The sequence below is a fragment of the Antennarius striatus genome, chromosome 10, assembly GCF_040054535.1.
Source record: "Antennarius striatus isolate MH-2024 chromosome 10, ASM4005453v1, whole genome shotgun sequence".
In the NCBI taxonomy this organism is placed as follows: Eukaryota; Metazoa; Chordata; class Actinopteri; order Lophiiformes; family Antennariidae; genus Antennarius; species Antennarius striatus.
In genome coordinates this window covers 19,003,800-19,019,536 of record NC_090785.1, presented here as the reverse complement: position 1 = coordinate 19,019,536, position 15,737 = coordinate 19,003,800, and the positions used below count along the sequence as shown (strand labels likewise).

The following is a 15,737-nucleotide window of genomic DNA, read 5'->3' as shown; positions in this document are numbered from 1 at the left end:
TTATCCTAATAACGTAAATAGCTGTCGGTAGGTTGGAAACATTTAACTTTGTTAAAAGAACTTTCTTCCAGACATGGTGTTGATTGACAGGTAATTGAACTAACCTGATTAGCGCTTTGGGGCGGGGCGCCCGGTGAGTGGACCAATAGATAGCCTTACCCAGGTGACGTAAGAGCCAGGAAGTTGATTGGAGGCTGCGAACTGAGTTGTTCAGACGGCTGAAGTTGTGCAGGTGAACGAACATGTCTGGAAGTGTTCGAGTGCTGCTTCTCCTTCTGGCTCTGGACTCGGTGGCTCCTGAAGGAGTTCCTGGTAGAGGTGAGAACTAGTCAAGCATTAACGAGCTGCTCTGGTTCTGTTCTCCATCACTGACTCTCACGTTTATTTAATAATCTCCATTATACCGCATCTCCAGTTCTTGTTTAGGAGGGTGGAAAGTGTCCCCGTCCACATTTCTGTTAACACGTCTTTGGTAAATGTAATGGTGGAGGATTAACAAGTCATTTTGGTAACTTGACACACTGCTCCAGCCGCGGCTTGTCAGTGTGGATTTTGTATGTTCTCCCCGTGTCTGCGTGGGTTCCCTCCGGGTTCTGCAGCTTCCTTCCATCTCCAGAAACACTCAGTCATCACATCAGTGACTCAGGTTCATTTGATGGTTCTGTGTTGAGCAGACACTAACTAGTTAGGGGAACTAGTTGAGAAACTGGACAGAAAAGTTTGATGTTTTCTTTTCATGACAAAAATGAACTGTGCTGATGATGTTTGCTTACAGAGGGGGGAAATGTCCTTTTCATCATGGCCGATGATTTGCGGCCAGTGCTGGGTTGCTATGGTGACTCCCTGGTCAAATCACCAAACATCGACCAGCTGGCGTCCAAAAGCCAGGTTTTCCTCAATGCGTATGCCCAGGTCTGTTCTCATCATCAGCGCTTTTCTTGTGGTTTGAATCTGATCAACCTGTTCAGCCAGTCGTCATTTGAGAAGTTTGAATGTTTTAAGTTGTGTGTTCCTCTTTCAGCAAGCCGTGTGTGCTCCCAGTCGTACCTCCATGTTGACCAGTCGCCGACCAGACACCACCAGGCTCTATGACTTCAACTCCTACTGGAGGGTTCATGCTGGAAACTACTCCACCATGCCACAGTACTTTAAATCTAAAGGCTACTTCACCATGTCTGTTGGCAAAATATTTCACCCGGGTAAGATGAAGAGTTTACGTTTGGATATGTTGATAGTTTAAGAATCTTTTCACAGACAGGATTTACGACACTGATTATAGCGATCCTCAGATCCACTGCTCAGCTGGTCACTTCTCAAACTCCAGTAAGAACTACAGATGAGCTGCTGTTTTTTTGAGAAGATAATTGCGAAGAGAACCCAGTCTGAATGGATTTGTTTGGAGTAACATCTGGACTTTTGTTGTCTGTCTAAGCTGGTAACTGTGTTTTCTTTAAGGTGTTTCCTCGAACCACACAGATGACTACCCCTACAGCTGGTCTGTTCCTGCCTACCACCCACCTTCCAATCTTTATGAGAATGAAAAGGTGGGACTATGGAAGAAGTACCATTTAGACATGAGCATTAATGCATTTAATTGACTTTATACACATTAAAGTGAGGCAGGACATGACCTGGATTTGAATCTGAACATTTTTCTTCTCTGCTTCAAAGCCTTGAGTCGTTTCAACCTTCTCATTTTTCTTTGAGGGATCTAAATGTCCTCTGTGTTAATCTTCACAGCCATTACCTTGACTTTTGAAGTCCGTTCACTGGGCAACTTCGTTAAACCTATCCCTTTTAAAGCCAAGTACGCAACTTCCTTGAGGGTAGGAACTATTTTTTCACTAGATTGTATGATTCAGTGATCACACTTCCTGCTGACGTGACAATATTTTAAAAGTAGGAAACGAGTGAGATCACTCAAATTCCTCGCCATACTTTGGATGTAACAGACACGAGAACCAAACTAAACCTAGACACACCTTTTGTGCTTCATTGTCTCATGTTATGTTCTGGAAAGATATTTTTGCTCTTAAGTTGATAGTTGATTAAACCGTCAGTCATCCTCCTAGTTATGGAATCTGAATGTAATGAACAGTTTTGTTTTTTTTTACATGTAGTGGCAGACAGCTAATTACTGCACTGTAACCATATGTAACTATCATATAAATATCATTTAGTTACATAGGATCCAGAATATAATATAAGGAGCATTATCTGCTTGACTTAAGGTAGTTCTGTTAGTGCTAACTTGTGACCATCGTGTTACAATAATTAACAATGAAATTTAAAATCAATCATTCTGCACTGAAACACTGTAATGATCCCAACACAAACGGTGTATAAATGTGGCCTTTGCTGATTTTTTCACTTGACCTTTTCCCAGATGTGTAAAGGCAAGGACAAACAGCTCCACGCCAATCTGCTGTGTGCGGTGAACGTAACGGAGCAGCCTGGAGGAACCCTCCCCGACATCGAGAATGCAGACGAGGCAGTGAGGCTGCTGAGGAGTCGAGCCAACAGTAGCGCTCCTTTCTTCCTTGCTGTGGGCTTTTACAAACCGCACATACCCTTCAGGATACCTCAGGTACACAACACAATATCAATCCTAGCACTTCCTCTCTAGACTGATGAAGAGTCAAGGGTGGTGGTAGGTTGATCAGTTCATGTGAAAGCCAGTCTAGGTGGGTGAATGAGGCTTCAGCTTCATCAGGCTTTGGAGTATTGAAATACAGTGGGGCCAATAAGTATTGGACAACCTAAAAGTTATTTCTATTTAAAAAGACAAATAGAAAGAACTACAGAGAGGTTTGTAATTTTCATTCTGTCTCTCATCAAGCATGAGAGACAGAATGTAAAAAAAAATCCAGGAAATCACACTGTATGATTTTTGAGCAATTTGTGAAAATGGGTGATCAATAAGTATTGCCAGTCAGCAAAAGATACTTTTAATACTTTGTAATGTGGCCTTGGTTGGCAATGACAGAGGTCAAATGGTTCCTGTAGTTCCTGACCAGGTCTACACACGCTGTAGGTGGTATTTTTGGTCCACTCCTCTGCACAGATCTTCTCTAGAGCTGTGATGTTGAGGGCTGTCGCTTGGCAACAGTTTTAATTCTCTCCACAGGTTTTTGATTGGGTTGAGGTCTGGAGACTGGCTAGGCTACTCCAGAACCTTGATATGCTTTTTACTGAGCCACTCCTTGGTTATCCTGACTGTGTGCTTTGGATCATTATCATGCTGGAAGACCCAATCAAGTTTCATCTTCATTTCTCTGACTGAGGGAAGGAGGTTTTTACCCAAAATGTAACCATACATGACCCCATACATCTTGCCATTGATACAGACCAGTCTTCCTATCCCTTTTGTTAATCCACCATTGCGGGAAGCTGGAGCCTATCCCAGCTGACTAGCAACTTATCACCTTTTTGTTTTTTACTTCGAACAGTGTGGCATTTATAGCAAATGACAACCAACTGAAGTAGTTAACTCGAATTCTGTTTTACTGGTAATTATTATAATGTAGACAGAATTGAAATGACGCCAGAGGGCTCAGTCAGTCCTGTGTAGCCGGCGTAAAAATGAAGCGATGTTGGCTTGTTTGTTGCTTACATTTCCGCAACCTCTGGAAAAGGTTCAGTCCTGTTGCTGCACAGAACCTGGACCATTTTAATGCATGACCTGACCTACCAGAAAATAAGTAGTGAAGGATCTTACCTTAAATTTGTTGTTAATATTAGTAACTTTACAGATCACCTTCAGATGAGGCTCTATGTTGAGTCTGCTGTGAGGCACAGACAGTTTTCTAATTTATCGGTTCTTAAAAGCACCATTGTAGTGTCAGATTGAAAAATGGGTCCACCGTTAACCCCCTCTGACAAAGAGTTGACCGCTACAACCCGAGTGCTCCACTTCTACCGTTGAAGAAAACAGACTTCTGACTCGACTCTCGATGCTGGATGGAGTCAGTGCTTTGGTCAGACGAGAGTCTGACTTTACGTTGACTTTTGTTCTTTGGTCAGGAAAAATGTACTTGAGAGTGATTTCAAGCTGAAGTTCAGTATGTAACTACTTGTTTGAGTATTTTTGGTAGGCAGACCTGATGAAAAGATTTTCTCAGCCAAGAAACATAACTGTCTACACAATACAAGTCGCTCTGCTTATTATCGTATGTTTAACTTGTTTTATTGCAGGAGTATCTGAGCCTTTATCCCATAGAGAAAATGAGCCTGGCCCCTGACCCCGATGTCCCCAAACGCCTTCCACCTGTGGCCTATGCCCCCTGGACAGACTTAAGAAAGAGAGAAGACGTCAGTGATCTCAACGTTAGCTTCCCCTACGGACCGATTCCTAAAGACATCCAGGTATGAAAAAGCTGCTCTCAGCATTTCTAAACCAGCACCATGGATAATTTGTTTCCACACACCACAACATGGTCCAACATGATACGGGTTGTTCCTTTCCAGCTGGGTATCCGTCAGCACTACTACGCTGCTGTGTCTTACATGGACAGGCAGGTTGGACGGCTGCTCAGCGCTCTTGATGAGCTGGGGCTGGCCGACAGCACTCAGGTGGTGTTCCTGTCAGATCATGGTTAGTGGACACGAGCCTAGGATGAACTGGGAATGACTGATCATACCGACGTGTGATGGCTTAAGCACTGTTTGAATATTTAATAATAACATGACTGTCAGGCTTGAGGGGCAGTGTGTGAGTATCGAGTGTTTAGATATGGCAAATGTAGATTACTACCATTTCACCACTAGATGGCAGTGTTCTAATAAAATACTGGGCTCTTACAGCCCTCCATATTTTTGCTTTACTTTTAAGGAAAAATTTTCTGACTTTGATCCGGATTTATTTTAATGTCTCCTTCATCGAAGGACATTGAAGTGTTTTCACTTGAACTCCAGCAAATGCAATAATATCAAGAAAAGTGTTTGCTTTAGGCAAACACTTTTTTTTATAAATCATTCATTCATTCATTTATTTTCCTGACAGCCTCATCCACTTGCGCGGGTCACGGGGACCCAGAGCCTATCCCTGCTGGCTTGGGGCGTGAGGCGGGCAAACTCCGGGCGCGATTCCAGTTCAGTCAATGAACCATTATTAATATAGCGCTTAATCACATCAGCAGACATTTTAAAGCGCTTTAACAGACAGAGAAACCCAACAGGACCCTCCAGAGCAAGCAGAAGCAACAGCGCCAGGCGAAAACTCGCTCATTGAGGAATAAACCTCGGGCAGGACCCGTACTCCGGCTTTGTGGGAAAGGAAATACAATGGGATAGAGACAGGGCAAGGAAAAGAGAGAGAGAGAGAGTGGCAGATAGGCCCGATGGAATTTACAGCCACAGTCAAACTCTAGCTGCTGAAGTGGGGGTGAGATTTTCAGGCCTTTGGATTTCCTCTCTTCAATTCTTGTTCCCCACCTGTCAAGCAGAAGCAAATACACAGCGTATGTTTGACATCTATGGCATCCCTTAAACATTCTCACCTGCCTCAATCATTAATGTCTAACATTTTTTACCTCTTCCTTCCTCTTGTTGCAGGATGGTCATTAGGAGAACATGGCGAATGGGCTAAATATTCTAATTTTGATGTGGTAACACGTGTCCCTCTAATCTTTTACGTTCCTGGTGTCACTTCTCATCCTGATTCTTCTGGGACGTCCACATTTCCCTTTATTGATGTCTTCGACAAAGCAGAATTTAGTTTTACGAGTAAGTCCACTGCACTGACAACTGTTAATCGACACGAACATGTACTTATCATTTATATCAGATCACAAAGCAGGAAAGGAAACTTTAGTTTTTTTTCTAACATGTTTGGTGCAAATTGCTCATCGAAACCTTTCTGAAACGTATATCATCATGTCAAGTTGACTTTAATGAGGTCTTTGATTTCCTTGGAGAGCTCTCAGAAGCATTTAGTCAGAGATACACTTTGATATTTATCCTCAAACAGATTTTTCTTCAGTACAAATGATGTAGTGTTGATGAAATTAAAAAATTCGGACTTAAAAAAGTCTAGGATATTTTAATGGAAATCTTGTCCGACCCCGCTCTCTTGTAGATCACAAAGAAATAAAAAGGATGGTGGAGCTGGTGGATATTTTTCCTACTGTTTCCGCCCTGGCTGGTCTCAGAGTGCCTAAACCGTGTATTGGCATTTCTTTACAGGTTTGAATTGATTTTTAACCACTTCTTGGGATCTTTTTCTGGTAACTTACCTGAGGATTAATGTTACTCAAGAGTTGATTTTTTTTCTTAATACTTCTTACTCTTGGCAGACTTTATATTCATACTGTTTTAAAATGGTAACATAGTCTAACAAGGAGGTGATACCAGTCAGTCTAATGGTCTGAAATAGCTCACTGACACTCGTGTGAATTAGTTGGGAAAGAAGTAAGCTTTTCTCTTTATACCTTTTATTTGCAAAATTAGAGTCAATCTAATTCATACTGGAACCCAGAATCATTTCACATTTTGTGTGACCCACGACAGAGAGGATGAAGGGAGGAACGTTCACTTGGCTGCAGTTTGCCTCCTCACCACTAGGTGCTACACACTCCCACACACTGAACATCTAAGTAATCGTAGCTAATGAGTAATGAACTAAATTCTTATTTGCACACAAAAAGTAGGATTCTGAAATGTATTTTGTTGTTCAGCAAATATTGGTGACCTCCCCGTAATTAGTTCACACTGCAGCCTAATTTAGCATCACATGATATCAACTTTCCAGCCATCTATTGATGTCAACAACTGACTTGTATCACAGAGTAAACAAACACTAACTTGTGATTGAACCTGTGATGTTTCTGCCTCTGTTCAGGAGGAGTTGTGTACAGAAGGTGACAACCTGGCCCACACCTTCAGACACAGAGAGAGGGGGGAGAATGCGGAAGCCATAGCTTTCAGCCAGTACCCTCGACCCGCTGATACACCACAGGTACCTGAGAACAATTTTGCAAAATATTCAACCATGGCTGCTTTCCAGTTCCCATCAGAAATATTTGAATATGCCACATGGCTACTGTTAACAGATTTGGAATTTGTTTTTTAAAATGTCAGTAATTAAGAAAGGTTATTCAGATGATCGTTCAGACGTCCCTGATTGTAACACTCTTTGACCCCTCTGCATTGTGTTCTTGCTTGTGGTGCTACTTACTTCCAACCAAAAGCACAAACCCTTTGAATGAACATGTCCAGGTGAGTGCTCACCTGCTGCAGGTTGAAGGACAATCTTAAAAGTGCTTGAGACCGTTTTAAAAGGCCTTTATGTTTGTCTTTGTTTGTTTGTAGAATAACTCGGACCTCCCTTCCCTGGAAGAAATAAAGATCATGGGCTACTCTCTCCGCTGCTGGGACTACAGATACACTCTCTGGCTGGGATTCAACCCTAAAACATTTGAGGTTGGTGTATCTGCCTCTTTATCCTCCTGTGTTCAGTATATCCATCTGATGTGTTCCTGTGGGGTGAATCAATTCATTTTCTCCTGCATTTTCAACATATTGTATGTTGGGAATGTTTGCCCTGACAGTCACAGACTATACTTTTCATCCTTCCGTCTATCTAGGCAAATGTAACCGATGTCCATGCTGGTGAGTTGTACATGTTCGCCAGTGACCCAGGTCAGGACAACAACATCTATAATGACTCAGAGCACAGTATGATCATCAGAAAAATGGCCAGTCTGTCTCATGTGAGTCGTTCTACACATTTTCCTCTAATGCTGTCACTCATTGATTCATTTACTTGTTTGCTTCATTTGTGACTCTGCGGTTGTTTTCCAGACTGTGACTCTGCAGACAAGATTAAAGCTGCAGCTTCTCTACTTCACAGCAGGGATGAAGACACGATGACGAAAATAAAATGCACCATATGGACGGCTAGAGAAAAATGCAAAGGAAGATGGATGGATGAAAAACTTGACAAAGAATGGGAGAATGCCTTGAATATTTTGTTTAATGTCGCTCATACTTGATTCACTGCTGTGTGGTATCACCATTAATCTTTTGGGCTCAGTTCTTCAGGCTAATGTCTCTTGTTAGGAACTCAGTGGCAGTCAGATCTGGTTTCTGCATGAGTCAGGGAATAAAGCAGCTGAGGTCTCTGTAAAAACACAACACCTTTAAAGGAGTCTGTTTAAACACCCGTACATGTGCAGCAGCTCCTTATTGGATCGACTTCCTCCTGAGCACAGAGTGCATGCAGAGTGATGCCAGTCTTAAGGGATCTGGGAATTTATTGTCAAGACTGAGAAGTGCATCTTTTCTTTTTAAGCTTCATGTCCATGAAAAATACATTTTCTGATTGACATGTCCAATTGCGAAAGTGATACTGTCAGGTTCAAACAACATAGAACATTGAAAACTCACCCAGTTGAATTTTTTACTCGCGAGGAGAACGGACAGAGATATGCTCAGTTACAAATCTCCACCCCGTTCTGAGCGTCTCAGCCGAAAACCCCTCCTTTTATTTCATTTGGGCAGTCCCTGTTTACAATGTGTCCTAAAGGATGGGGGATGAGAATATCAGCAATGCACCATGTATGGTATAATGTCACAAGTGTAAAACCTCTTCCTTTTTTTTTTTATGGTATTGTCCTTTTTTCAGCAGGTCAAGGTTTACGTCTTAAAATAGTCATTAGCTGCTACCTCAGCTTTGACCTTTTGACCTCTGCCTAAACATAACTCAGTGCATAGCAAGACAATCACACAAACCCACATTTATATGCTCATGGTATGCAGTATAAAGAATAAAGGGATGTAAATATGGGATAAATGTACATTATTCTAACAGATACCACTTCTGAGTCAATAACAAATTTTAGAAGTTTTTATTTGTAAAACAAAAAATCTTTAAAGGGGACCTATTATGAAAAGCAATTTTTCAGGTCTCTACATATACGTACTGATCCTCCCTAACTCTACCAACTCTTAGAATATGGAAAACGAACGCTTCCATTGTCAGTATTATAAGTCTCCCTCTCGTCTCAGAGAAATTTCCTACATGCTAAAAATCACCAGTAGAATTTACCTCGGAGTTCAAAGGATTTATTTTTAGGTTTATTGTAGAGTGGTCAGATTTGAATACAGAACGTGAGATCTCGGGTTGCAGCTCCGGTCACACTCAGCTGAGAAAAATGTTTGTGTTAAGGTTTTGGGAGCCATTGAGCCTTGTGGGGGTTGGCGTATTCATGATTGCTTGAGACAAAAAGGCTTCCCCTGACCCTAGAAAAGATCAAAAGAAGTTTACCCCCTTCTAGGAAGCCAGAGGGTAAAACATCTGTGTGTTGTAAATGTAAATCTGTTGTTGAGCTGGGCTTGAACAAGTATAAAATTCCAAATGCTCTAACAGTTGTCACAGCATTTGGCACACCACATGTATTAAAGAGAAATGGTCTATCACACTGTGTCCATAATTCATACTTCTTCAGAGAATTAGCAAATCTCAGTTTAGCAGGAAGAATTTCCCTGACACAGTCTAGACCACACAGCAGGAACCCCAAACAATAGAACAAGCTACTTTTCTAGTTCATGTCAAACAATGATATTTTTTTGCCAACAACTACCCACCTGACTCCAGCGTGTCTCCTAAACTAAGCATACAAAGCTAAACATGCTGTGTGAAGATTTTTATAAAGCAATCTTAGGTGTTATAATGTGCACATACTGTACAATTCTACAATATAAAATGGAAAATTGTGCTAGACTCCCTAAAAATGACAAATTTCAAGGCAGCGCCCATCTTGACGTAGCAACGTGAGTCTGCAAGTGGTTCTGATTCTGTGTAGTGTATTTGTTTTAGAAATCAGGACACCTAAGTGCTATACTTCAGCAATAACAAATACAGACTTGGTAGCAGCAGAAGAATGGTTGACGGCCAAAACAGGAATTCTTCAATTTGATTCTCAGTACATCAGTACATAACACCAGATCAGTCAGGAAATGTAGAAGTGAAATAATGCATGTTTGGGTCACACTTCAAATCAAAGGAATGGTAACAGATGACCAGTTATGTTAGTATATTCATGTTAAGTTCATGTCACTTATCACTATGTTTGGAGTTCACACAGCCATATGTTTAACCTTACACTTAGTGCCACAAATCCTAGTCACATACATACAGACATAGGTGCTGATTCACCATACATTATTTTAACGAGTAGTTTATGATAATCTCATAAAGAGGAGGGATTATGTAGCAGCGAAATAATGCATGTTTGGGTCACACTTCAAATCAAGAGGAAACAGGGTGCCAGGTGTGGCAGCGAAGAACCCAAATTGTACAAAAACCAGAAAGACGGGAAGGGGGGTCATGGTAACTTTAGGGTGGTGACGAAGGTTTGGATGTTTGCCTGGAAATCCAATGCTTCCTGTTTTCCCATCAAGGAAAATACAGACAACATACGCAACAGCGCAACAACGTGCTACAGCTACATTCACCTCCACTGTTTTGTGCTTTATGATGAACAGAATTCACAATCTACAGTATATACATACACTCATGATTACAAACCATGAAAGAAGACAAAAATAAAGAAAAAAAAATCCGTAGTGTTATAGATACGGGTGCAACTATGTAATTCCCTACCTATAACTCATATAACAGCCCATCCAGTTAAAATAAACTATCCAACTGAGGAGCAGGAAGAGCGTGATGTGATCAAGTTCACACTCCACCACAAGGAAATATGACGTAGACACATTTAAAGGCCTTGGAAAACATAGTTATTGTGATGCACACACCCCTATCAGACAACTGTAAAAACCAAATCTAACGTGTGTGTGTGTGTGTGTGTGTGTGTGTGTGTGTGTGTGTGTGTGTGTGTGTGTGTGTGTGTGTGTGTGTGTGTGTGTGTGTGTGTGTGTGTGTGTGTGTGTGTGTGTGTGTGTGTGTGTGTGTGTGTGCTTTTGTTATGGCCTCAGGCCAATGGATTGTCGTTGTCGGGGGTTCTTGGATGATTCTTGTGTGTAAGACACACAAGAGTGTGTAAGACACACAAGAGTCAGACTGACCTTATGAAAACACAAACACATCTTTAATAGGTCATCTTGCAAAATGCTTTACATAAGACGAATCAAATTACAATGGTTTGATAAAAAATCATCCACTACATCTCTAACCAATAACCCGAAATCTCTGGGTAGACATAATCTGAATACCGTAAACCTATTCACTGGTCTGACCAGCCTACCTAATCTAGTGCGGATTTGCCCTTGTGAAGAATCCACAGTACCCTCCCCATGAACATTAGTCACAGACAGAACCTAACTCACAGCTACGGTCCCCCTGCATGACGTACCAACCGTGTCTGTGAAAAGCAACTGATCCAGTGACTGGTGAGTGCCAGAACACGACTCCGTAGACTCTGTGTCCACATAAATGGAACTTTTCCCAACCTCTGGGCCATCATTGACTGCTACAGGTGGTTGTGACAGAACCGAGTGGCCCTGGCATCACTCTGCTCCAACTCACTCATCGTACTTGCATCTTGGCTCTGTCAAGCACTGAAAACAGAAAAGTCGTCTTCCTAATCAGCCTTATCCGATGACGGTAGGGGCAAAAAGTTAACAGGTATGATCAGATTCGTATGCACTATCCTGCTCCGACTTGTAATTGGGTGCTAATTACAAGTGTGAAGCTGGTCATTCTTGCTTGCAGCCACATAGACCACAGTCTCCCATCAATTAGCTAATTTCTTTTTCCCCCTTTCCCCCTTGTTGGCCAGCAGGACTCTGTCACCCACCTCAAAAGAGAAACTTTTTATCTTCTCATTACACACCTTAGTTTGTTTGGCCTGATGTGTTTGTGAGCTTGTGTCATGGCCTTTCTGATTGAGAGGTAAATGTGTTGAAGCGACTGAAAGGGGAAATCAGCAGGGGAGCGAGGTGGAGTGAAGGAAAATATAATCAAATATATTCTCAGGTTTTGTATTTACTTTGTATTTCGCCTAATAATGTTATAGCTAAATACATTGTGTAATGGGCGTCCACCGTCCACGCCGGCTGTGTAATTTGTTTGGCTCTTTGTTGTAGGTGGAGACACTGGAGACTGGTACGGGAGACTGACACTGGAGACTGACACTGGAGAACCATATAAGGGAAAAACAACCAGCCAGAGAACAACACGATGCATATGTGTTAATGTATAGCGGCTCATCCTTAAGGTGGAGCCTAGCGACGGGCATAATAAATGTCTGAGATTCTCTGGAATGTGTTGTTCCTGCCCCTTGTCACGGTTCATACAACACCAGATATTGTGTTTGGGACAGAGAACCCAGATCTGTTTAGAAATATTGTATTAGGGTAAAAATACATATTTGATAAACAAGACGATTTGTTTCTTGTTCTTCTTTCCAGTTTTGAACACGCACAACTGGTTTGGGTGGACTTTGGGATAAAAGTCCTTTTACCTAACAGGAGTGACCCCTGGTTTTTGTAAGGTTCAAAGAATAAATAGTAAAACAATCCCAGAGATCACCTCAAGCTGAGTTCAACACATGCTTCTGCATGATTTCCCAGAAAGGGGGGGGGGAAATGTCTTGACATGAGATCAAATTCATACTTTAAATGCAATGCAATAACAAGGCTTTTAACTATTGGATGGAATCTCTGTGGAATCATCTACAAATTAGAAAGATTCTCAGTTGTTACTTATATTCATTGCCAGTATCTGAATTAAATGGAAGGAGGTGAACTGAGAAGATAAAGAGAAACATGTCAATTCCATTTTGATAATTTCAAACCTCATATAATCAGACTGATTATATAATTCATCTTCATCCCATTAAAATGTGAGGATTTGGTCCGTCAACTTCCACTGTAAGTTGAGCCGGCTGCAAGTTATTGCTTGATGTGAAATTCAGCTTGTAATTGTTTTCTTCTCAAATTCTACAGCACAGATTTATGCCTTAAGACAGCAGTAAAACACAACTAGGTGTTTTGTTTACTCATTTCGTTTTCTCAAAAAATTGATCAGAGCTGTTTACAAGGAGGGAGGAAAATAGCTGTAAGTGATATCAAGTTCAAATAGAAATATTTTAATGTTCAGCACTACAGTACAGAAGAGCTGAAGTCTCTTGCATTTCGTTGCACTTCAAACCCCAGACTCCACCTGAAGCAGAATGTTCAATGGTACACTCAAGAGCACTTTTCCCAACAAGAGAAACTGGTGTTACTATTAATAAGAACTAAGTCTTAAGGTTTCCTCAATATTCCTGTTAAATGTTTAAATTTTTGAATGTTTAATACTATGACAAAATAATAGCCACGTAATAGGACCTAAGACCTGGGTCGTTGGATTGCTGTGGGGGATTCTGGGGGCGTGGAGGTGGTGTGATCCGTCATACATAACGTGTTTTGCAAAGATGACCTATTAAGGTCAGTTTGACATCCGGTCAGTTTCCAGTAATCCCAGTATCCACCCACTGAGGTCCAGCAGAGCTTGGCTATAAAACTATGGAGAGTTCAGTTCAGGAGAGTTCCAGTTCCACTCGAGTGACGTTCATCCCAGAGATCTTGTTATATTAGATAAGTCAGTCAGTCATTTTCAGATTACCACCGCTGTATCCGTCGCAGCGGGTCACGGGGAGCCGGAGCCTATCTCGGTGGCATAGGGCGTGAGGCAGGGGACACTCTGGGCAAGACGCCAGTGCACCGCGAATATTAGATAAGTATCTGTTGAAATTGTCTGCCTGCATCATCGATGATACTGTTGGACTTCTCCTCAACCTATGTATGATTTGAATGGAGAAATATTTTGCACTTATGTACTTTGTCCTGTCTTAAGAAAATCTCTCTCCACCACAGTCCCATATTATGCTTTTTTTAAATTCATGTCATTCAGCTGATGTCCAACTACACTGTATTTGAAATGTCTTTCTCCAAAACTGATCCATGGTCCTCAGTATCTTTGATTGAATATGGATAACCCCCCCCACACACACACACACACACACACACACACACACATGTTCACATGGTGCTTTGTTTACATACGCCACGTGAATGCACACGCTACCCTCCGCTTGCACTTAGTAGTAACTTTCAGTAACTTAGTTACTATGTATTTCACTCTTATTTTTCTTGTTTTTCACTCTTGTTTTTTATTATATAATTGTTAATTTTTCTGCGATAATCAATAAGCAATCAATGAGCTACATGGCTCTATTGTGTAAACACAAGATGGCTGATCGAACTGAGACCAGCTGTTAAGCATCGTGGAGGATTTGTGGAGAAAAACACACAATGTTTGCAACTGAGACAGAAATCATTGGAGACGACAACAGATGATTACGTCCATCCATCCATTGATTCATCATCGACTGCTTCAGATTACAGGTAATTGAAGCTGTTTCCCAACAATTCTCATGTTATGAGAGATTTCTGGCTAACCACCCTTTGTCTCTCACAAATCTGGAAATGAGTGATAATTTCACCTCTTTGATGTCCGCCTGGATTATTTCACCTGCAGGGTTTAGGTTAATTGAACAAAACCCTCAACTGATGACAGTGAATATCTATTAGGCTCTAAATAAAGGCTGAGGCTGTTTGTTAGTGAGTGGGGTCTTCTCTTTAGATATACTGTGGTGGGGGGGAGGCAGGCATACAAGATATTTATTTGTCAATTCAAATCATGCTTAGGTTGAGTAGCAGTACAATAATATCATTGATGATAGAAAGGCAGACAAGTTCAACCAATACTTAACTTATTATAATGAGATCTCTGGACAGTCCTTCGAAGTGTTATTACAGAATATTCTGGGTACAGGAAAACTGCAGCGGTGTTCAAGTACAAAATATGAAAAGGATCACACATCATTTATACTCTAAACTTCTTTCAACCAGTTCTTTACGGATTTTCAGTTGGTAAATCATGACCTCCAGACGTTAACAAAAATGTCAAATCGACAGTTTCACAAAAGTATTTGATGACACAACATAATCAGTCACGCGAACCCTGTGAGGACATATCTGCTGCAGACATTCTATGGATGACCCTGTGCAGAAACATACAAAAACATTCTAATTTCAAGTACAGTATATGAAATGATCTGGCCAGCTGCTTCTGTCAGTGTCTAACTTCTTCCAAGGATACCGACAGTCATCCAAGCATTTCCAAATATGGTCAAACAGTAATTATATTCATTCAGAGTCTTCATGACCTTGAGACATCCTGGTGCCATCTTCCCAAGCGCTGAATGATTTGAGACACACACAACAATCCAAATCTTTGGTTCTTTGAAATGATATTATTTTCTTATATTATTTTATTGTATTATTTTATTGTATTAAAAACTTTCGTTCACAATACAAAGCTCCCGGATCACTTACAAGTGCAAAAGCTGCTTTTAATTATTTAAAGCCAGACAATAGTTCTAATTTAGTAGCGTCTTCATCTGCTATGAAACTGGTAATGTGTTTGCTATGACGATACGTCTTATGTGGACACACAGATGCACAAACACAAAACACCTGACTGAAATGGAGTTAAATAGTTAGCCAAATGCTAGCTGACTTCAACAGCTTGTGAGGAACTTTCAGTGTGTAGCTCTGAGCCAGGTCATTGCCACAGGTTACTAGCTTAGCCAGAACAAAAACTCCACCTCGGGGATGACCACGCCCATATCCGGGGAGCGGACGTGTCAATCAATCAAATATGGATCAGGATCAGTCAATCACTCTGTCAGTCACATTGTCATTTAATCAGGATGGGCGCTGTTATG

The 15,737-nt window shown here is 41.3% G+C and overlaps 1 protein-coding gene across 3 annotated transcripts; it reads left to right on the top strand.

The window, feature by feature from the left end:
- The first annotated feature begins 194 nt into the window (after positions 1 to 194).
- On the top strand, positions 195 to 9,411 carry LOC137602538 (iduronate 2-sulfatase-like). 3 transcript variants are annotated; one of them, XR_011037178.1, is made up of 13 exons: positions 195 to 318; positions 776 to 912; positions 1,022 to 1,199; positions 1,456 to 1,544; positions 2,387 to 2,587; positions 4,195 to 4,365; positions 4,468 to 4,594; positions 5,554 to 5,724; positions 6,077 to 6,183; positions 6,839 to 6,955; positions 7,188 to 7,215; positions 7,309 to 7,419; positions 7,584 to 7,610. XR_011037178.1 is itself a non-coding variant. In XM_068325369.1 (13 exons), the coding sequence occupies exons 1-13, from the start codon at positions 243 to 245 to the stop codon at positions 7,867 to 7,869; spliced, it is 1,680 nt and encodes a 559-aa protein (XP_068181470.1). In that variant the 5' UTR covers positions 195 to 242; the 3' UTR covers positions 7,870 to 9,411. The 3 variants fall into 3 exon arrangements, 2 of the variants coding, with proteins under 2 accessions (XP_068181470.1, XP_068181472.1); XM_068325369.1 differs by lacking the exon at positions 7,188 to 7,215 and adding an exon at positions 7,801 to 9,411 and having other exon boundaries at positions 7,584 to 7,709; XM_068325371.1 differs by lacking the exons at positions 7,309 to 7,419; positions 7,584 to 7,610 and having other exon boundaries at positions 7,078 to 7,208.
- Positions 9,412 to 15,737: the final 6,326 nt, after the last annotated feature.

Bases quoted from the DNA above. Each gene is read 5' to 3' on its own strand.
- LOC137602538 (XM_068325369.1), top strand. From the start codon at position 243: ATGTCTGGAAGTGTTCGAGTGCTGCTTCTCCTTCTGGCTCTGGACTCG. The intron at 319-775 runs GTGAGAACTAGT...GTTTGCTTACAG, and splicing joins TGAAGGAGTTCCTGGTAGAG to AGGGGGGAAATGTCCTTTTC. The intron at 7,710-7,800 runs GTGAGTCGTTCT...GTTGTTTTCCAG, and splicing joins AAATGGCCAGTCTGTCTCAT to ACTGTGACTCTGCAGACAAG.